Below are 22,059 nucleotides of genomic sequence, written 5' to 3' on the forward strand. Positions count from 1 at the left end.
GCACGAGGCATTTGCATACTGATTGCAGTCTCTCATTGAAGGTGCTGCACTGCCTAGTTTCAGATGGCAATGGTGCCTCAGGCTGGGAGGCGTATCTGACAGGCCTGAAACAAGGCAGTGACACTATCAACAACAACAGCAAGGCTGGAAAAAAACCCATGGATAGCCCAGATCCAAAAACATCTTGTCCCTTTCCCACTGTCACTAACTATTCATGACAATTTGTCATGCTCTTCCCCACTCCCTCATTACCTACAAGGCCAAAATCAGGTCAGGAAGACATATAAGCCTGAGATATCTGATTTCAGCAGTCTCTTCCTTCCAACTCAATAAGCCAGGAATAGTAAAAGGAAATCAACTCCTCCTCCAGAAGTTTTCAGCACCATACAGGATCACCTCAACTTCAAGTGCATCTGGCAGCTAATGTTTATTCTGCTCTACCACACTGATGCTGAGGAATGTTGGTCACATGACATTTTCAGGTGACATGGTATGTCAAATAAATAGGACTTTTTAGAGTTACGTCAAGAACTGAGGTTTTCTTTACATAGGCAATCTAATGTTCCATGTTACAACAGCTACTCAAGTGAACTCTGTCTATTTAGGATTAACTCCTTCAAAGTTCTTGCAAGAGCAAACAAAGTTCCTCGTTCCATCTCCTGCCTCCTATGACCACACATCTCTCTAGACAAAAACTAGATCATGGCTGGACTGAGAAAAAAAAGACATATTTCAGGGTATACTGGGTAATCAAGCACATACTTCACATCACGTACTACCTTCTGAGTATCCAGTACATTTCCTTCCACTCAATTCTAAAAGGCAGATCTCCCATCTCTGATGACATTTCTCGTATAATCCCATTCTGCTGCTATTTACACCATTCACAACACTCATCCATCTAAGAAACATCAAGAGATGAGGGGAGAGGGAAAACTTAAGCTGAAAAGAAGATCCAATAGAGGGACACAGGTAGCAGGCATTAAGGTGTCAGAAGACAGCATACATGGAAACACTGAACAGATTCATCAGCTGTGCAAAAGAGTTGGACACAATCTCTGCTGCTAACCCTTCACACGAGCAATTGCTACAGGGCACACAGATAACACTGTCTACATGAGAATCTCACTCAACAAAAACATGCTCTTGGGATGCCCCAAGTGTCCCCAGCTGCAGCGAAGAGATGAGAATGGAGGGGAAAAAACCCATGGGAATCGAAACTACAGGATGAAGGACAAGCACTTATTTACTAATATGCAAGACTCATTCAGTTCAGGCACTTCACACTCCGCTCAACAAGCAGTGATGGAATTTTTCCTGTGAGTACTGGAAGATGTGTACAAATACATCAACAATCACCAGTTTTCACCTAAAAATATACAGCGACTTCAAAACTTATAAACCATCCCCTCCCTGTAACATATATAAAGGTTTCACTTACCTGTGGACTGTGCTTCCAAGATAAAGGAACCAAAGATAACTAGCAGACGAAATAACCCATGGCCAGTTAAGGCAAGAGATGATCCTGTGTTGCTCTTTGATGCTACCATTCCATGGCACATCTTTTACCCACCAAGGTTTCTTTTTAAAATATTTCTGGTTGAAAGATCTGGTTGATCAGGAGCACCTTGGTCTAAAAAAAACAGACAAAGCAATAAAAAGTGTTGAGCCAAACACCTACAACATGTGGAGAGGGAGGAGGGAAAGTTAGAAACAAAGAAACCTTTAACATGTTCTAACACTTAGGAATCTTACTAAGTATTCACAGTTTTCAAGGTAACAGGAGCAGAAAAAGCAATCTACACAGGAAAAACTAAAAGGAGAAGTATTAGAAAGAGACTATAACTTTTCACTCACTGTCTGATGTTTCAAATGTGAAGACTGCCTAGCTTACAATTAATTTTAGCTTTTCCTTTCAAGACAGCCCCAGAGGACATAGCATCTGGAGGATTCGTTTCAAAAATTCTTCAAGAGAGCCAGTCTTCCTACACCCCCATCACTTTTCAGAAGGTCTCCAAGACGCAGCAGACTGTGCTAGACAGCTAGGATAAATCACTCAAATGCTCCTTCAGCCACCTGGAGAGGCACAGCAATGCTGACAGCCCGCTGGCAGGCAAACACACGCTTCCGAGGAGGAATGTAAAACAACTTGCAGACCTCAGGTATAATGATCCGACAGGACAGAGCACAGCAATTAAAGCTGCAGGATGTGACACTGCTCATACCTGAGGACTGAGGGATTCACCCACAGCCTATGAGGCACTGTCACAGCAAAAACAACCTTGTACACAAACACACAAAGCACAACTGCTAAACAGAGAAAGCACAAGGCTGAACCCTTACTTTTAATGAAGACCCAGCAGAACACATACTTCACCAACCTACCATAGTTTTAACCTGCAAGGCCTCCAGTGGTAAACACACCAACAAACAAAAAACCAGCCAACCAAAAAACACCCTGGAAAAACAAATCAACCAATAAAATAAGAACAACCAGAAAAACCATCCCCACATGGAAACCCATTTCAACACTTGTATCCTGCTATTCATTACACATCTGAAGCTCTCAGGTGAAAACGAATTTGCCAAAATTAATGGCTTTTTACACCTGACAACAGGAAAACTTTTAATTCTGAAGAAAACTCCATTCAGCCACAGCTTCTTCAGTTAAATGAATATGCAGACTGAAGGGGGATTAGGTTTTTTATTTGGCCAAGTTTCCCAAGGAAATTCAAAACTGCTGGATAATCTCAAGGAGTTCTGAGAAGTGCAGAGGCAGGTATCGTACTCTTTTGTACCTTGTGAGGACAAAGAGGACATCTGGGTAAGCACACCTACTACTGGGGAAGGCAGAACCTTCAAGTCCTTAAGTACTTCCAAGATAAAAGCAATACACCAGCACTGACTAGAGAAACACATGCCTCAACTCACATTTCCAATTACTCAGGCAAAACAGTAGATGCATTATGGGAGGGAATATGTACATCTGTCAATAAACCTGGTAGCCATTCTAGTGAAAAGAGAGTTTTTCCTTAGTTCCATGTCACTACTATGCTCATATATTCTTCATGAAAGGGCTATCTTTAAAATTTGGATCTTTCTTTTTAGTCTCTCTCAAAGAAAAATTCTTTGTCTGCATACACCCTGCCTTGAAATGTCATTTCAAGAAGAAATTTAAAGTCCCATGTGTATTGGAGCTGCTGCTACAACAAACTCTGTGTCTACCCCTTGTGTTTCTTGCTTCATTTGAAGGGGGGGTGGGGAAAGGAGTGAACCTATCCCACTATGCCTGCAGCACAGCCCACAGATTTCTCATGTACTCCACAGGTAAGGAGCCAATGCTTTGTTTAGCACACTTCCACCATGCAGAACGGAATAAGGATACTTTCACTTACCTGCTAGAATACCTTCAGCAACAATTAGACCATGCAATGAAAAAAATACTCCATGTGAAGAACGCCAAGCCAGTTAATCTGTACATCTGCCCTGTCCTCTCAAGTCAGACCTAAGTTCATATTCAATTGGAAGAGGCCAGCCCATACTCCAGGCCAACAGTCAGCTGCTCTCCTCCAAGAGTCACTGCTCTACACAGAATTATAGCTCTGAAAAAGCAATGCACCATCTACAACAAACATCCTTCTGATTAGACCAAGAAAGCTCTGTCCTCCCTATGCCAATTAATGAAGCCTCATTAGTATAAGAACCTCTGAAAGTGTTGCCAAGTTATCTTTTAAAGGCAGCCCTCCCTGGCCTGTCAGTGCATGTCAGGTGACATAGCAGCAGCCAGGAGAGGTAGGAGGAGGGCACGCAATTATCACAAAATTTGCTGAGCCACCCGAGGTGTGCTATCTTTCCCCAGAGGCATTTTCTTCCCCCAAAGACTGTACCTAGAAGTCAGCAGTCAAGTTCTGGTCTCTGAACAGCAAACAAGTTAGAAATACCTAAAAGAAGAACATCTTCAGCGGGAATCAATAATTGGTTATTCTTGATTCACTAACAGATTGCTCCAAAGCACAGCACTGTTTCTCTCCTTTTTTTTAAAACTGGACATGGTTTCCACACCTCTTTTTAGCTACCAAGTCAGTTGAATCCCAGGTTACCAGGTATCCTGTTTATCACAGGCCCAAGGCTGCCACTCCAGGAATGCTGTAAATTGATGCTGCTACGTCTACAGAAACATCCCACTAAGCTGATTTAGTTTGGTGTGGATTTGAAGCAAACACAAGGGTAGCCAGCCCAATCAGTGGGTGACAGCATGGATAGACCCCTCAGGATTGTTAGGAGACATGGGTCACAGGTGTCACTTGCGAGGAGCCTCCCTTTGGGATTCAACCAAGTTACAAAACTTGTTCCCAGCCTTGACTGTTCCTTGGCAAAATTAGAAGAGAGATTCTGACTAGATAAGAAACTATCCCTTTTTCCCAGAGGAGAGCTGATTTGGAGTCAAATCTCCATTTGACTATTGTTTTCGCACACTCCTTATACCTACAGCTCAGGGGGAAGCAGCTTTCCTACCAACTCCTCAGGCCTCCACTGCCTGAAGTTAGCTGGAGTGCAGTGTAGATCACACACATTTGTCAGAGAAATACTCCCAGGGGCATAGCTTAACAATTCAGGGGCTTGGGAGAATCAAAGTGTACACAAAGCACTAAGGAATGGGCTGGTTTCTTTACTGAATACTAAGAACAATAAGGCAGAAGCTGACACTAGCACAAGTATGAAGAGCAAGGACATTTCAGACCCATTTCACATGCCACAGCCCAGGCTGAAGGGTTATGTAAGGATTAAGTTTAAACAAAGATGTTTTCAAAGATAATATTTAGTACAGCCAGCAGTGCCCATAAACACAGAAAGGAGTGGAGGAGATTTTTCTCTGTTAAAAGTGTATCAGTCAATAAAGGTGGAGGGTTTTTTGCTTTCTTTATAATGTGAACCCTGAAAAACACCTACTAAATATGGATAAGACAATAAACCATCCTCTATATCCACAAAGTCAATAGCCACACACCTCTTAGGGAGTGCTATGAACAAGTCAAAAAGTACCCATTGCTCCCAGCTTACAGACATCTCCAGCTCTTTCTTCAAGTGTTGGCATCAAGCAAGCTTCCCAGTGATGCTTCAAGAGCCCCCCTCGTTGCATGGCCAGCCCTGCTTGCACAGGGAACAGTAGTTTGCTTCTACATAAAGTCCTCAAGCAGACATCAGCTTCCACTGAAACCATGCAGGCCAGACTTCCTGCTTGCCCTTACACCACCAGCAGCCCTCTTCAAAGATGACCCACTTATATATGGCAGGAGCTCTCTTTAAGGTAAGTGCTTTGGGGATCTTTGCCATTTATCTTCCAGACCTTCAGAAGCTGCCAACTCATATCCCTTGATCCAAGATCCTTTTATAAGCATGTGTAAATTTTCAGAGGATTGTGACTTGTCTTATTTTTCTTATTTTGTCACAGCAGGACTCCTAGGTCCACATGGAAAAACATTCTTTGGAAGCCCAATATGCTCAGGACATGCTCTAGACAACCAGAGACTGGACAGTCTGAAGCTCTCTAGTTGTTCAAAATGCCTGGCACAGTTATGTTCTGTGTCACTGTTGTTGGAAAACAGGTCTTCAACCTGAATCCTTCAAAGTTTATTTAGGGAAGTGTTCAGAATGTTTGGAATGCTACTGGCTTGCTTTTAAATACAATACTTGAAACTTAGCAAAAGAAAATTAGTTATCCTCATGCACAAAGAAATATGTATTTTATCTACATGATTTCCCTCTCACAGAATAGTACTCAGACATTGTTTGTTAACTCTTGAATGCACACAGCAAAGATCTTAGCAGTGGCATGAGTGATGGGTGTGCACAGCATAGCTTTTGAAAAGCTAAGCACAAGCATTGTTCTTGCCTCATGGTCATGCTGCAAGTGAAATCTAATGTAAGCAGTGTGGTTCAGAGGATTTAACCTTCACCCTTAGTTGCTGGTTTTGTTGTATCCTTATTTTGCCTGCTTTCAAAGGGAAGTTAAGATTTAAAGCAAAAAAGCCATCCTCTTGGCTGCTAAATAAAAAAAAAAAAAAACCAGAAAAATCAAGTCCAATTGACAGCAGAGGAAAGAAATCCTTCATTCCACTTACTTTCTGTAGTTAAATCAGATTAGTTGAAAGTTTTTAAAAACAGAGTTGTATTTTTAACATTTAGGGATAGCATCACAATTCAATTACACTGTTCAGTTTAAGTTAGGAACAAAGGAAAAAACCAAAGTCTTTGAAGTTACCTGCAGGCAGTTCAGAAAAAATCTTAATCATCTGACTTTTCAGCACAGCCAACTCTCAATTATTCAGGATAATGGGAAAAGTGGAAGAGAAAAGGAGGAAATAGGAAAAGCCAAACAACATGTAACACTCCTCCTGCCCAGTAACCAGCTGATGTGCTTAGTAGCTTCATTTTACACCTTTATATTTGAGTTACAAAAAGGCAGGTTTCTGCATAGCACAGACAAAGCATAAAGCACATGGGCAAATTGCACATATTCCCTGCTACAAAGAAGAATGACTAGGAAAGACCAAGCTGCTTATTCTGGACATTGGAATCAGCACACACCCTACTGCAAACAACCCCATTTCTGAAGTGGAATTCTGAATAGTTGGATTTCCTTCCTCATTCCCCAACTATGCAAAGGGTTTGGCCTACGACCTTCAGATTTGGCTGTTTCTTTCATATAATTGTTTTGATTTAGCTTTTACCTGCTCTTTCCCATGAAGCTTTCTAGAACTTCTTTGAAATTTTAAAATGTTAAATTAAAAAAAAAATCCCAACAAGCTAAACCAACAATTGGTGATGCACAACTTCCATTTTCAAGAGGGAAAATTTGCACAGAGAGAAGCCTGCTGGACAGGTTAAACTCTGAAATTCCATTTTAGTCTCTGATAAATGGCATGTACCTAATTCTCCACAGACTCACTAAGGCACACTCAAGCTTTAAGCCGGGAACTGGATTTTTCACTATTGGATAACTAGTATCTTATAACTGATAAAGTCACACCAATATTCCTACCTCAAGTGAATAAACCTGCAAGATTCACCAATTTGCACAGCTTACTCTCCAGCTTCCTCCTCTCTATCCTTCCTACCACGGTCAAGTCCTTTTGGCATCTAGATCATGCTTTTGCACCCCTCCCTTGTTTGCCTCCTTATCTCACCTGATGCTCCTCTAACCATCCTGAGGTTAGCTGAGCATGTTTTCCTGTGGGCTGACTGCAGGGAGCACTTCCTCCAGCTACTCCCCTTCCATGCTGGGTGCAAGACTTTGTATATGAGCTTCTCCCCTACTGCAGCCCAGAGAAATGGGACAGCAGGTTCAAGGATACTCCTGAGGGTACCAAACCAGCTTCAACGCCAACATTCCTTTTAAAGGTAAGTAACAAGGAAGGACAGACTTTCCAAGGTGTGCAAAGAAGAAATGCAAGGTTGCCAAGGGGAAAATGGGTGGTATTCAGTACCTTTCACTGTCAATTGCATGATAGAAACGCTCAAGTCAGTGTGGATTAGCAACTGCCAAGCAGGGCTCAGTTTTCATTCTTGCAAACAGCACTCATACTTTCAGAAACAGAATCAGAGACAAACCATGAGAAACAGTCAGTATTTGGATGATCCTTCCCCATTTCCATGAACCATGGTTGTCATGCCAGGTCTGACACATTTACAGAAGATTTGAATTGTATTACTTAAAAAAAAAAAATCCAATTTCCAGTTTTCCCTGCTTTGGTAAGCCCAAGAGAAAGCCCTAAACACCATTAGTTCCCCAGATTTTAAGATGTTTTCGGTAAAGTCAGCATTTCACCGGAAACCTTCTGTTTTACTTGGGAAGAAGAAGATAAGAGATCAAAATCCAATTGTCCTTCCAAATAAGGAAGAAGTTAGTTATGGACAGGCTGTGAATTTCCAGGAACCAGTAAGAAGAAAAACAGAGCTGTGGAGGAGCAGTGGGAAGAGTTAGGTTAATGCACACAACTCCAATGCACTGCAGATTTCTGCACTATTACAAAAATGCTTATAGCAGTGGGATCATGTCAACAGTGAATGAAAAGAAAACAGTTATTTTAAAAAAAGTGCTGGATCTGTTTTAAAGGATTATTTTTTTAACCATATTGTCATCTATAGAACCTATGGGAGGAACTAGAGGCTGGGGGATAGTGGAAAACACATCTCTCACAATCTTTCTTGATTTTGTTTCTGGGTGGTTTCTTGTTGTTTGTGGGTTTTTTGAAAATGGCTTTATTTGGAAAAGTATTCCCTTTAGAAACTATTGTTTCAGCATTTTTCCCCTGCCGCACTGCATCAGAAAAGCTAGGTTTCATACTTTCAGCTTTAATCAGTACAACAGCACATTTACAGAGGGCCATATGCACAAAATGTTCCAGAATGCTTTCCAAAAATAATAAGTCCTAAAAAAGAAAACTCACAGTAAACTGGAATGGCTTCAGGGAAGGAGAAAAAAGAGAAGCCGTACAAAGGCAGAACTTCTTGTAACCACATCCAAGCTTGAAATGTTACTTTCAGTAACGGGGTTGACAAAGAAGCACTGGCTTGGGAAAGTCACTTGTATATATCCAGGATGCTATTCTCATTTATGCAGCTATGTTAATCTGTTTCAGAGAATGAACCACAAAGCCTGTGTACTGATTTCATAATCCCTCACTACTAGAATGTGCTTCTCCCTATCCTTACCATTTCTTGTGCTTTTATTTCAACTAATGTGGCTAAAAGCATCAGTCTGCTATACATGCAGCTGCAGTACCACCAGGCTGCACAGCCACTTGAGAGGACATCCATTTGGAAGTCTTTTTCCTCTCAAAGCCCTCTAAATATAAACTTCAATGAAGCAGACATTTCAGTAAGGAACTATACTAGGAGATGGAAGAACTCATATTTATTCCTAAAAGCAAAGCTGTGAGACACAACTCCAGTTTAAAATGATTACATTTCCCAGCTATAAAAATATGTTCTATAAAGAAGTATCACCCATTTTCAAGGAATGATGACAAATATTGTACAGTGCTCGTTATTTGTATTCCACCTTACAAAGAAGGTTCTCAGCAAGAGATGTGTTGCTTTATCAGAACATTCCAGGCTAACAAATCCTTGATGTTTTAATGTCTGTCAGCACATAGATCTTTTCAGAGATAAACACACACATAAAAACTCTGAAAAATAAGATTGTTCTTTAAGTCCTCTGAATAATTAATCTTCCAACAAGATAGATCATTGACCAAACTGAGAAAGTTTTAAATTCTGGGTTTGGCCTTAAGACTGCATTTGGGATTCTAACACAGAAGAGAATGACTTCAATAGATCTCAGTAAGGCCTTCAAAAGGTCTCAGCACAATGGCTCGGTTTTGCACCATTAGCTCACTATTTCCCTTTACTTTTGTTTTTTAGCCGCTGCAAAGTTGCTAGATGTTTCTTAGTGCTTTTCCTCCTTGGGATGCACTGTGCTAACAGCTCAGATGCACACGTATGGCCACACACCCCTCACTGTGGCAGACACCCATCACAGTGGCACTGGGCACATTTTACTCCACAGAGCCATATCACTCTTGCCAGTGTACAATGAAGCAAGAAAAAATTTTGCATCCCCATTCAACCCTGTCGCAATTAAGCCCACAGGACAATTAGCACCTGCCTGCACACAGACTGCTCCATGGAGCCGCGGTCGGGGGCAGCTGCCGGTGTCCCCAGCAGGTCCCCCAGCAGAGCACCCCCACCAGCAGCAGGCACACCAACCTCCACCCCACACTCAGCCTGAAGATTTCAGACTTCAGGCAAGCTGACATAAACTAATTTCAAAAGTCAGTAGGACCAAGAGAAGATGGGGTGGGGAACAAGAGCCCAAACAGCTTACTCTCTTAAATCACTCCAACAATTACCATAATTACTCACAAAGACATCACTGTGCAGAAGACCCTCACAGCCTTTTTTCCTCTAACTAGCTTCCTTCAACAGACTATGCTTAATTTGATTTTCTTACAAGTGATCAGTTGCAATTACATTCTGATTTAAGCAGCACAAGCTAGAAGAATCAATTCAGAGAGACACTCCAAGAAGGACAGTGGCTTATTACATGTCACAAGGGGACATACACGCACCATGATAAGGCCAAGTGCTTCAAGCAGAATCCTCAGGATAGATCCCTTACCAGCAGAGTAGCAAACCATCATCCAAAGACTGTTAAAGATTTTCACCACTAAATTGGGGTAGGAGAAAAGCATGCCAGAAAGAAGTGTAGAGAAGTAAGTTTGCAGAAAAAAACTTTTCATAAATAAAACCTGTTTGTTGTATCTCAAGAGGTCAGTTTAAAGCTTCAACTTCTTCCTCACCTGACTCAGTGACATTTAGACTTTATAAAGCATGGCTAGTAGAGGAAAAAAAAATAAAAAATAAATCACACTGTCAGCTGGAACTAGGGTAGCCCAGAGGTGGGATACAGATGCTCTGACTTGCAGCAGGAGATAATCAGTCTTCTGCATCCCCCTGCAAGTGTCAGAGGGATCCCCATTCCTCCACTCCTCAGGGAGGGGCCGCTGTCTAGCTGTTATCAAACTCAAACAAAATGTTAAGCAAAGGATCCTGAGGGAGCCAAGGAGACTGCCTCATAGCAACTGCTCATTTAGCAGCTCTCAGCACCCTGTTTATAAAGCAGCAACAGTTCCTCACTTTCTACTGACCTGCAGTCTAATCCACCTCTTGTACATCAGCATCTCCCTTTTGCAGAGCCAGCTGGGGTTGTCCCTCCACCATCCAAGCACAGGCCACCTGAGCTGAAGGATGACCCCTTGCTCGTGAGTGACTAGACACCTCCGTGCTCCCACACCCACCTTGCAGCCAAACATCCCCTTTGCAACAATAACGACACTTTTGGCAACTTCTGGGAGAAGCTGGGCCCTTGCACAAGGACAGCTCTGGGGCCAGTGGAAGCAGCAGCTGGGGAAATACTCCCACCTCAGATTTGCTGCCAAAGTCTGAAGTGTCTGAAACCACTCTCTGACTTAAGCAATATGCTGGGCCAAGAAATTGTACAGGCTTCTTGCTCCTAAAACCATCTCCATTTTCAATCCACATTGAAGTGTGGAAAAAATCATTTATTATGTAAAAAGATGCTCTATATTGAAATCATTCCCCTAAATCATGGCTCCAGCACCATGGTTTCCATGCAGATTATAAGCCAGAAAGCTGGGTGAGAGTGTTCCAAAAAAGCCAAAGGTAACACAAGCTTGTTAGAGTTAGAGGAAGGCAAATTAAATCAAAGCCAAAAGAGAGGGGAAAGTTACACAAAGCAGAACAGCAAGAGTCAGCAAAATGCTCAGCAGTTAATCTTACAGTTTTGCACAGGGCTACAAAGTGGTGCTGCACACAAGCAAGAATCACACACATGCCCGCACTAGGTCAGAAGGAGAAACACCCAGAAATCAGAGCACACAGGTTATTTAATCTTCCACCCCACACTTTGGCTGTTTTTCTAGACCACATAGGACTGCAAAAGAACAGCTAGGCTTTGTCCAGTCTACCTTAAAACTCTAGGGAAAACCCTTCCAAACACCATATTCCCTCACGATACTCAAAATGTGCAAAGACATACTCTGGATAAAGCCACAGGTAACAGCTCTTCACCACTGGGACCAGAACATAGAGGTAAAGCATCCTGCTATTGACCCAAGCAGTTACATCCCTGCCTGCTGTCCCTCAGCCAAGCACACCACTGCCAGGTGCTGCCTGCCTTTGGCCCCAGTCATTGTCCTCCTGAATGGGCCAGATACCAGACAACCATCCATGAAACACAAGCAAGAAGACAGATTAAGGAACCTTTTGGGATTCTACATTTTTTTTCACTTGTCCAGCATACTTGTTTTCAAATGTTAACAGTCTGGGCACATGAACATGGAAGATACCACACATGCTGTCCCAGACACCTCTACGCCTTTCTCCTCTTGCACACACAGATCTGAAAAGTGGAAGATCCTTCTCCATTCCCTCTAAAAAGTGCATTTTAGAGCAGGCATATTTAACTTTCTACTATCTGAAGGTAAGGAATATGTATGTCAAGCCACTAGCAGCCAAGTGAACAGTACACCCACTTGGGAAACAGGTCACTCCCTGCTTTGCTTGGGGTTTTGTGGTGTCTCCAAGCATCCTGCATGAGTACACTGAAGCCATGAAACTATTTGTCAAGAAAAAACATTCTAGCACAAAATTCCCAGTGACCTCTACCCAGCCTCATGGGAAAAGCCCAGCAACTCCAGTTTCAACTGCCTTTAAAGGAAGACTGATTCTATTATTATTTTTTTCCAGACATTTTGCAAATAAATACGAAGGTTCTGCAACAGCCAGTAATCCTCAAGCAATTTCCTGTCTCTTGGAAACAAGGTTCCCTCAGACTGAATTGATTAAATAAAGGTTATTAGAATTAGTATAAAGCAAGCTTGTTTAAAAGTCCTGCTCTTCATGTTTTTACCTGTAACACAGTGCTCCAAGCAGCAGGACAAAGAGATCAGCTACAAGAGCTCACAGCATAACAAAAGTAATATGCAAGAATGACAAAAGAGTGAGAAGGTGATTTAAAATAACATTCAACAGCAGAGGACTTTCATGTTCATTTAAACCATTTTGAAATTAGTTTCTCAAAGGGTATGCACCTTTTTATACTGTACCCTTAAAACGGAATTTGTTTTCCCCATTTGTAAATCTGATATGTGATACAGTCTTTTGAGAGTCAGCAGTTGTCATCACCAAAGCTGTTTTCGTTTTGCCTCTACAGTTTAAGGATTTGCTGCAAAACAACTGGTTACATCTATTAACACCATCTTTCAGTGTTACCAATTTCCTTTTCCTCTAAGGCCAAACATTCTAAATAAAACCCATAAAGAGATACATTAGTTTCTACAAATGCTACATGTAAGTAGAGGAATGCAAGCAGCTTGACATCCAAATCAGAAACCTGCTCAACAGTTCTCTGGCATCTCTTGAACAGACAAGAGGAGGTAATAGGAAAGTAGTGACACTGGTGCAGCAGTTAAAAAGAAACAGAGCAACCATTTAAATTAAGATATGCTTTACAAATAAAAAACCTGAATCTTTCAGAACGGTCTAAACATCAACATTAGACTGGCAATGGTCTCACATGCACAGGTTAACTGAACTTCTTGTTCTTATCCATAAGAAAAAAATACATTATGTAGAGTTTTCAGAAAGGGTCCCTGCACAGGAATTGACCAAGAATTTGGAGGGAGGGGGGTGTTGGTGGTTTTTTTAATAACCTTACGTCTCTTCACTAAATGCAGAGCAACAACTGCTAAAAGAGCCAACAAAACACCAAATGTCATCTGTAGCTCTACCTATAAGGTTCAGAGAGAGATTGTATTGTGTGAATGTCACAGCACCTATATCCAGAGGAGTTGGTGGTCTGTCAGTTACAACTATCTGGGTTTCCATTGGCATCTTTTAAATAGCCACTTGCAAGCTTCATTTTGTGAAAAGACTAGTCTCTGCATGTTTTATACACATTCTGACACACCTAGAGCTGCTTTTCTGGGTAAGCCGAACATTGCATTTAACAGGTGTAAGACTGTTGGCTCTGGACAGCAAAGGATCTCCCTTGTCTCCTTTTGCACTTCAGAGTCTGCTCTCCTTATGAAGCAGAATCATCCATTCACATGGAGAGGGAAGTGGGGGAGGACAAAGACAAGCCTGCATTGTGGAAAATAAATAGCTCCACTAGGGCTCCACAGGACACTCCAAGGCACATTTTGAGGAAACCACCCCTCTTACAGGATACAGAGCACAACAGCTATCAGAAGCCTTTTCTCTAACACTCACATACCCTTCCCTGGTCTCTAGCAACACTGCCACGGCCTCCACCTCTAAGTCCTGCTCCTCAGAAGCACTTGAGTATAGCTGTTGGAAATCACTGCAGAGGCTGCTTCACCACCCTTGAAAACAAAAAGAAATCCCAATGGAACACTACTGTGAGCCCTTTTGAAAGGTAGCAACACATGCTGGGAAGGACAGAACCCAGCAACGTACTTCTGAGGGACCAAGGTTAAATTTTATCATCTCTGCCAAGAACAGCCATGCTTTTTATTTACATCAAAGGCATTAATAGTCTTTGCAAGTTCCTTGCAGACAAATTAAATCTGATAAAGCTAATTATATTTAGGCTACATTTGGTACAAAATAAATGTAATTAGACAGGAGTTTAAATTCTTTGAAGAAGCAGTCCCACTGATAAAGTTTTATTTCTGACCAAAGAAAACTGTTGGGTTTTGTCACTAGATCAACAGCAAATTTCACTCTCTGAAGTCAGGACATAAAAGGGTACTCTTCCCCAAAGGCAAAGGCTCTCAGGAGGGAGGCCTTGTAGAATTTACAGGTACAACCTCAACACCACCATCATCAAGAGAACACTATTCCTTGCAAACACTGCAAGTACTTCCAACAAGGAAAAATGCAGAGCAGGTGATGTTCTGCAATATCAATAGTTCCAAGATGCCCACCCCAAAGTTTTTGCTCACTTTCTTTTCTGAATAAATAACCTTGACTTCCTAACTGCAGGAATGACTCTTAATCTGCTGGGAATGAAGAAATTCAGAAAGAAGAACGAACCAGCCTTGTGGGAGCCATGTCATTTCAAAGCACAGTGATGCTCAACACTCACTGAACGTTCCTGAGAACAAGCTACAGAGCTCACCTCCAAACCAATCAAGAGATGAGAACATGCAGAGGGATCCTAGTTCCTCTCTGCAACTGTTCACCCAAAATGCAAAGGGTTTGAGTTAAGACCAATGATAGTAATGTGAAAGACACTGCAACAAAAGAAAGATGCATAATCTACAATGGGATTCTCAGACTTCACAGAAGCCTAAAAAAATGCTGAGGAGATTGAAATGGGATATGCACATTACTGCCTTAATATCATCAATCCTGGGAGGGTCTGGTTCATGAAATTACCTGAAGTTGAGAGCTATTTTTTAACATTTTTTAGATATTAAGATTTAATATTTTTTAGATATTAAGATTAACCCAAGGTCCACAAACACCTTCATTTCAAGATGCAAAAAGGAATCCTTGAAGAAAATTATTAAATCTCCATTTCTGAGACAGATTTTTTTTCCTCCACTATTGTAAGTCAAGAAAAAGTATGAGCGGAAAAAAGGGTATCAGGAATGAAAGTTTTAAACAATTTCAGAGAGGTGATTAACATAATCAACACTTCTTTTTAAAACCACACCTAAAGTGTAGGTGGCTTTGTATAGGCGTCTTGTGTTAGAAATCATTTACTAAGAGTCAAGGCAGAGCTCTCGAAACCTTCTGGAAAGGTGTTGGCTTACCATCAGCTGAATAATCCAATTATGTTGACTTGCGAAATGTCAGACCTATCCCCAGCAATGCCTGGCTAAATCCCCTCACCGACAAGTAGTCAGCAGACTTAAGGCAAGCCTGCTATTTCACCAGAATCAAGCTGGAGAACACTAGTTTTTAAATAGCATAAACGTAGGTAACAAAGGCTGCAGCTACCACAGGTCTCTTTGGTCTGATTTTCTACAGTTGAATGCTGAGACACATCTTCTGAAATAAATGACAGCCACATGCTTCCTACAGCAGGCTCTCCTTGCCTTACATGGAAAACATTTCTTGTAAGACACACAGGAAGCAAAGGTTAGATCAGATTTTAGTCGTGGGATCTTTTCATGCTGTGCAATAAAAAGCCCACTGATCTCATGCTGCTTCCCCCTCTGCTGCATGTTCCTCCCCCTCATACAATGAAAGCCTCTTGGCTGAAACGTCATTTCTCATCCCTTCTCTTTACCATATGCTTTTCAACATCCTTTTTCCTACAAAACAGCTACTTGTTGTGACTCCCTGCAGAAGACTCTGCAAAGGAAGAGATGCAGACAGGAAGCCTGGGGCACACACCAAAGGATAAACTTTTGCTTTCAGACAGGTATGTCACTAGGCAAAAAAAGCCCTTCACAAGCACTTCTTGCCTCATTAACACTTGCAGGTCAAAGAACGGCAGAAATCGGAGCCTACAAATCAGATCATGCTCTGGTAGGTGCTGTATAAACACTTAGAAAAAAAAAAAAGACCACTGCTACACGGATATCGTAAGCTACCATCAGAAACCACCTCTTTAATCGGAGCGATCACTGGTCCCAGAGATCTGACTCTCACAGCAGGTTCTTGCTGTATCACACCCAAAGAAATACAGAGCTCTTTGGTCTAGTGCAAACATGCAATAAAATCTGCACCACGCCTGTTCTTAATGCTTTCTTTGTTCACTGCAGTTCATTACTCACTACAGTTTAAAAGATTGAAAAGGAAATTAAAAGGTCACTCAGATACATGAGCTATTTCTGTCCCAAATATGCCAATAATTTGACTCAGTAGCAAGAATCAAAGAGCAAAACTACTGGAAAACAAGTTTTCCCTCAAATTCTTATCAGTAAATATTTAACCCTCTTTATATTTTTGTAGCTACAGTCACTGACATGAGCTTGATACTTACTGCTTTATAAAATCAGATTTATGAAAGGACTGAAAACTAAGACTTTCTTTGCCAATGGCTACCCTCTTCATTTCCAGCTCCTTCCCTTTGTTTTCAAGTCTTAACACTGCCTCACCTCAGTTTCATGTCTTTCATTCCTTGGGAAGATTTTTACCACACCTCCTTACCCTCTCTGCACACATTCTGGTTCACGCCTCGCACGCAAGAACGAGCCTTCCCTCTCCCACAGTTCCTGGTGTGATTTCCTCAGCTGAACTCATTAACAGTGTCTCCAGGACTTCCCAGGACTGAAAAAAAAATCGCCCCTGGGCAGGCAGGAATGAGTTTGCAAGGTTTTGAGGGCAGTTCCTTTGTGCATTTCGCCAAGGCCGATGCAGGGAGGCTTGCGCGGGCACACCACCCCTCAGCACGGCTGGGCAGGGCCGCTCGGAGCTCGGTGCACGGGCGAGCTGCAGACGGAGAGTGGAGGCTGTGTTCCTTCATGCAAGAGATTATCACACCCCTGTAGATACCTGCGAAAGGCTTCCCCAAACAACCACAAAAAGGAACATAGGAATCTCCTGCTCCAGGAGAAAGAGCAAACTGCCTCCTCTCCCATGCCACATGAGCTTCCAGAAAGCGTGCAGGTTTTTTGGTAGGCAGAGTAGTTGGGGGGGAAGGGGTGGATGAGAGGTGGGAATGGGGTGAGGGGTTTTTATTTTGTAATTTTTTTGTTTTAACTGTTCCTAGTTCAGCCATACCTCCTTAACAGAGAGAACTTACACAAGCATACATCCCCTCCTTGGCTGAGATCATGAGGTGCTACTGAACATATCTTTCAGAGCTTGCTTAAGCCAAAGCATTCCTGCAGCATGGAACATGGGGTGCTACAGTGGCAGCGCAGGGCAAATTACTGAGAGCAGTGGGACACAAAAACACAGATTTGCTACAAAACCTCTCAGCCATTTTGAACTCCAATCTTTTCTATCAGGGTTTAAACAACCTTTTGTTTTGTTTTTGCTTAAACTGTGTATATAGTGGCAGCACCTCAAAGACTGTAGTAACTCTGTAAATAGCAAATGAGATTATTACAAAGAAATCTGTCTCTTCTCAATGTCTCAAAATTTATCTGGCCTTTCCTTGCATTTTATCACCCCCAGAGCAGCTGTTCCTCTTTTGATTATGGACAAAGTTGAAAACACTGCTTTGTTGCATCCTTGTAACTGGGCTCAGTGGGATTCTCAGGGAACATGAGTCTGCTTCCAAACACAGCTATCAGCAGGTTTCACTCTGGTGGTTTCATCTTCCAGTCAGAGCAGTATTAAAATTTTAGAGCCATCTATCATAACTGAACAACTCTACCATTAATCCCACCATCATCAAACAGACTCCTTCCTCCTGAGACAAAGCACTCTAGGTTTCTGTCTCCTTCACAAGCAGATGTTTAAAAGAGTTTGGTCTGTTGACTGGCTCTGCTAAGGGGTCACACTGAGTTTGGAAGTACCTGCAAGTGGCAGTATTTTGCAATTAAAGCTGTCTACAAGACGACCTTGTCTCACTGAATGTGAGAACTACAAGCCCTCACATGCTAAGCAGAGTGCACAAACCATCACAGGTAACTTACAGCATCAAACAACATGCCCAAGAGCACTCAGACACACATCTTCCAGAAAGGACTAGTGGTTTCTGAACACAGGAAGGGCAGTTCCCTACTACAGGCTTCTTCAATGCATGATCTGAGGCAAACCCCTTGGGCCCTGAGGTAAGCACCTCTCCACTTCTATTTTTTCATCAGAAAGACAGAATCTGTCCTCTAGAGACTCATGTTTTCCCATGGAGGATCACCCCATGCCACTACCACAGGCATTCTGAAGTAAAGCAAGAGACAAAAGTATCAACAGACTGGTCACAGGACCTGTGCCTCTTCTCAGTATCACATTAACTAGAGAGCACAGTCAACCACACATACACATTTTGAACTGTTCCACTTTTGGTATCTGCATTCTCTTAAATATGAAAGACAAAGTTAACAATTGCTTCACAGTAACCAATCCCATCACCATATCCCTTACGGAATTATGGACAAATTTTTGTAGTTAAATCATGGCAACTTCCTTGCTATTAAGAGCAAATCCTCCTTCTTAATCTAGAAATCTTAAAAAAAAAAAGTGCCACTGCATTCTCCTTTGTTTGACACCCTTCTTAGTAAATATGTCCATACTGATGTGCTTATCTTTACAAAGAAAACCAGCAGGCAGGGTTCCTGCACAGGGAGTAGAAGTAAATTTTGACCACAGCCAAGTTTACAGAGAAAAGAGAAGGAAGGAGCTGCCTGAACTATGCCCAGACAAGCAGCCTACAGAAGGGCTCGGTCCATAACTATGCCTGTTCCAGCTGCATGTGTGAAAGAGATTTCACATAGGTCCGCACAGCAGTGCACGCTCAGCCAGCTGCTGGCACTGCTTAAGGGCAACAGAACCCTCATGGCAAAGCAGTGTGCCCCTTTCCACATGAGCATTCCTAAGAATACACGAAATAGGAAGATCTGAGTTATCTTCACCACCAAGGACTAAAGTTTGAGTGTTGTGTGAAGTGCTTCATACCCCATGAAAACAAAAGACACAACAAAGAACAACTCTTTATGGGTGCAGTCCTTAAACTCCTGCATCCAGACTGTCAAATGCCATGGTCTGTCTGGCACTCAGACTGCAGTTCACCTCCTTACACCTACTCTTCCATAGTCAAGAGGAACAGAGGCTCATGAGTACATAAGGAGACAAACTACACTGGCAGGGAGAACATAGAAAATAACCACTTACACGCAAAAATATCCTCATTCTCTCACTAAAGAAACAATGCACTGGGATAAAAAGTGAGGCAGATTTGTAAAGAAACTGCTTTCACTAGCAAAACCAAACCAAACTACCATAAAGAAGGTGGGGTGGAACATATTCTTAAGTTGAAGAACGAAGTGCAAAGGTCGTAAGTAACAGCAAAACAGAAGAAGCTGAGCATACTGAACCAGGGTTTTTACCACCTACACACATATCAGATCCACTACACAAGCAACATTTCACACACTCCCTGTCTTATCTCCAAATGAACATTTAGAAAATCAGGGCAATAACCTGATACTCTCAAGACAAGCAATATCACAGCCCACTGCAGATAGGACAGAAAGAAAACAAAGAGAATTTGTGTACCAAAGCAAAACACAGCAGAAGAAGAACATCTGCTACTTTTACCAGGAATACCATATGGCCAATATCTGAGGTAAGAAGAATGAGTTCATTCATATTTAAAAGCAAAAGTAATAGGTCATTCCTTCCAAGTTAAGAGGAAAAATGCCTGTTCCCCTTTCCCTGTTACAAACACAGCATTCCCAGTCCAGCTATGGCCTTCCAAGGAACTGGTATTGTCAGTATTCTGCCCCAGACAGTCAAGCTCAAGGCATTTTCTATGTCAAGATGCCAGAAAGTGGAGGATGAGAATGTTCATGTAGGAGTTTTGCTTAGTCCTAACATAAGCCTGGTGTATCCACAGCCAAGTCAGAGCTGCAACACTGAAAGACCAGTTTTGTCACCAGCAGATTACAGTTAACACTCTGGAGCTCTGTGGCATTTGGCAGCAGTAAGCATGGTTTGCACAGTACATCTTAAACACTTCGGTGAAGCAATCTTCAGTTCCCGAAAGAACTGCTCAGAATTGCAACCAACGGAGTTGGTTCCAATCAGAGCACCCAGAAACACGTCTTTCTTCAACAAACCTGAGGGCAGCAGCATGGCAGCAATGTTTCTAACATCTTGCAGGACACTTGCCTGCCAGCTGAAGAAAGCTTCTACTTCTGCAGTGCTGCCCCACATATGGATCTGCTGTGCAGCAAAGTTACAAGGCAAGAGGGACAATCTTAATGCATCCTCATTGCCTCTTCAAAAAACCCAAACTAGATCAATAAGGTCTTTTTCTACTTGAACACCTGTTGGTGGGTACCACTTAGCTTTTAAAGCAGGTAAGACCCCCAACACCACAAAGGCCCTCAACAGCTGCCAAGATAGAGCACACAAATTAATTCACCTCTGTAAGAGCCCCTCCTTCCCAACAAGGTCTTGCCATATTTGCTGGTTCTTCATTCTTCCCAAGCCTGAATCCATACTTGCTCTCTGGAATTCAAGTATTCAGTCTGTCAATTGAGTTTTTGTTGCAAGAGAGAGATAGCAAAAAGGATTAGAAGGAATTTGCAGCAGTGCCGAGCAGCCTAAGCCACAAAGAGAACACAGTATAAAAGTCTAGTCTGACAATCAAGTGCCAGCAGTAAATAAAATGGAAAATGACAGGCCAGATTAACTAGTGCCAGCATTACTTTCCAGATTCATGCACATCACATGTCACAGCCTCCCCTCTCCGTCCCTTCAAAACACTCCAGTATGAATCCAAGTATATTATTGCCCTGACCAATACATCTCATTTTGTATTTGCTCTCTGCCTATGGAAGGGAAGAAGGCCAGAGATGAATATTCTTACATGCAGAGTAATCCATAAGTGTCTCCAGCAGAGCCAAGCATTTGCTTAGAGGAAGACAGAAAGGCAGTGTCCCAAGTACCTGGTGTATAGCTCCTGTGTGGGGCTCAAGTCCACTGCTGAAACAGCAAGGCTTCTTCAGCCACCTCCCAAGCAGTAAAAAAGGTGGAAAAAGCAATGCAGCACAGAAGATACGCAGACAGCAAGTGTCTGGCTTAACAGCCCCACAGCCAGAAAGTGCCAGAGGCAAAAGGAGATGAGGTATCAGAATTTTAGCTACTGCTAGGCTAAGTATTTACTGAGAGAGTTGTCTAGAAGTCTCATCTTAGGATCAGGAGTTTTATCTTTTATGCTTATGAAAGCAAGCTTTTGATGATGAGTTTGTAAAACAGTGTCATTTTCTTACATGTCTTGCCTTCATCACTTACTGATGATCCTACTATAAAAGAATACATTTCACACCAAAGTGCAGCATAAACAGTGCACCTGTGTGGAGCAGAAACCTATGGAAGCTGAAAGCTGATGCAGTCTTCTGAATCTAAAGCCTTCTGCAACTCAGGCTTCTGCACACAGTTTATGTTATTGTTACGTAAGTTTTCCCATGTCACCAGAAGTTACTAACAATCAATTTGTAGCAAGATCTGCAGTCTCCATTTCTTCCATGTGAGAAGGAAGACCTACTGCCTATAAACGCATCACATAATTAAATGGATTTTCAGACACAGGGCAATCAATAGTCTGTGAAATCAGAAAGGTTGTAGCACAGTTTTAAGCAAGCCAAAGGCTACAGGGAGGGATTAAATATGGATTTCCATAACAAATACTTCTAGGCTTTTTTTTTTATCTAGTATAATTCACTCTGCTCGTGGCTAACAGCAGTCAAATCATAGCAGACGTGTTACAGTTTCCAGAAAAGGCAGATTTTGTGGAGACAACTAAAATCCATTGTTTTCCTGTGTGAAACTTGGGATAACCTGTCTATTTAGGATCACCTGAAACCAGAGCTGGACAGTGAT

At 42.1% G+C, this 22,059-nt stretch overlaps 1 protein-coding gene across 5 annotated transcripts in view; it reads right to left on the reverse strand.

Moving 5' to 3' along the window:
- The window catches only part of SUSD6 (sushi domain containing 6), a 94,316-nt gene that overhangs the window by 45,719 nt on the left and 26,538 nt on the right, over positions 1-22,059 (reverse strand). For all 5 annotated transcript variants that reach the window (XM_063398721.1, XM_063398723.1, XM_063398719.1 and 2 more), the window contains one exon: positions 1,442-1,633. In XM_063398721.1, coding sequence (XP_063254791.1) covers positions 1,442-1,562 — 121 coding nt within the window. In that variant the 5' untranslated portion in view covers positions 1,563-1,633. The remainder of the gene's footprint in view (positions 1-1,441; positions 1,634-22,059) is intronic.

This window comes from Prinia subflava, chromosome 5 (genome assembly GCF_021018805.1).
Source record: "Prinia subflava isolate CZ2003 ecotype Zambia chromosome 5, Cam_Psub_1.2, whole genome shotgun sequence".
Taxonomy (NCBI): Eukaryota; Metazoa; Chordata; class Aves; order Passeriformes; family Cisticolidae; genus Prinia; species Prinia subflava.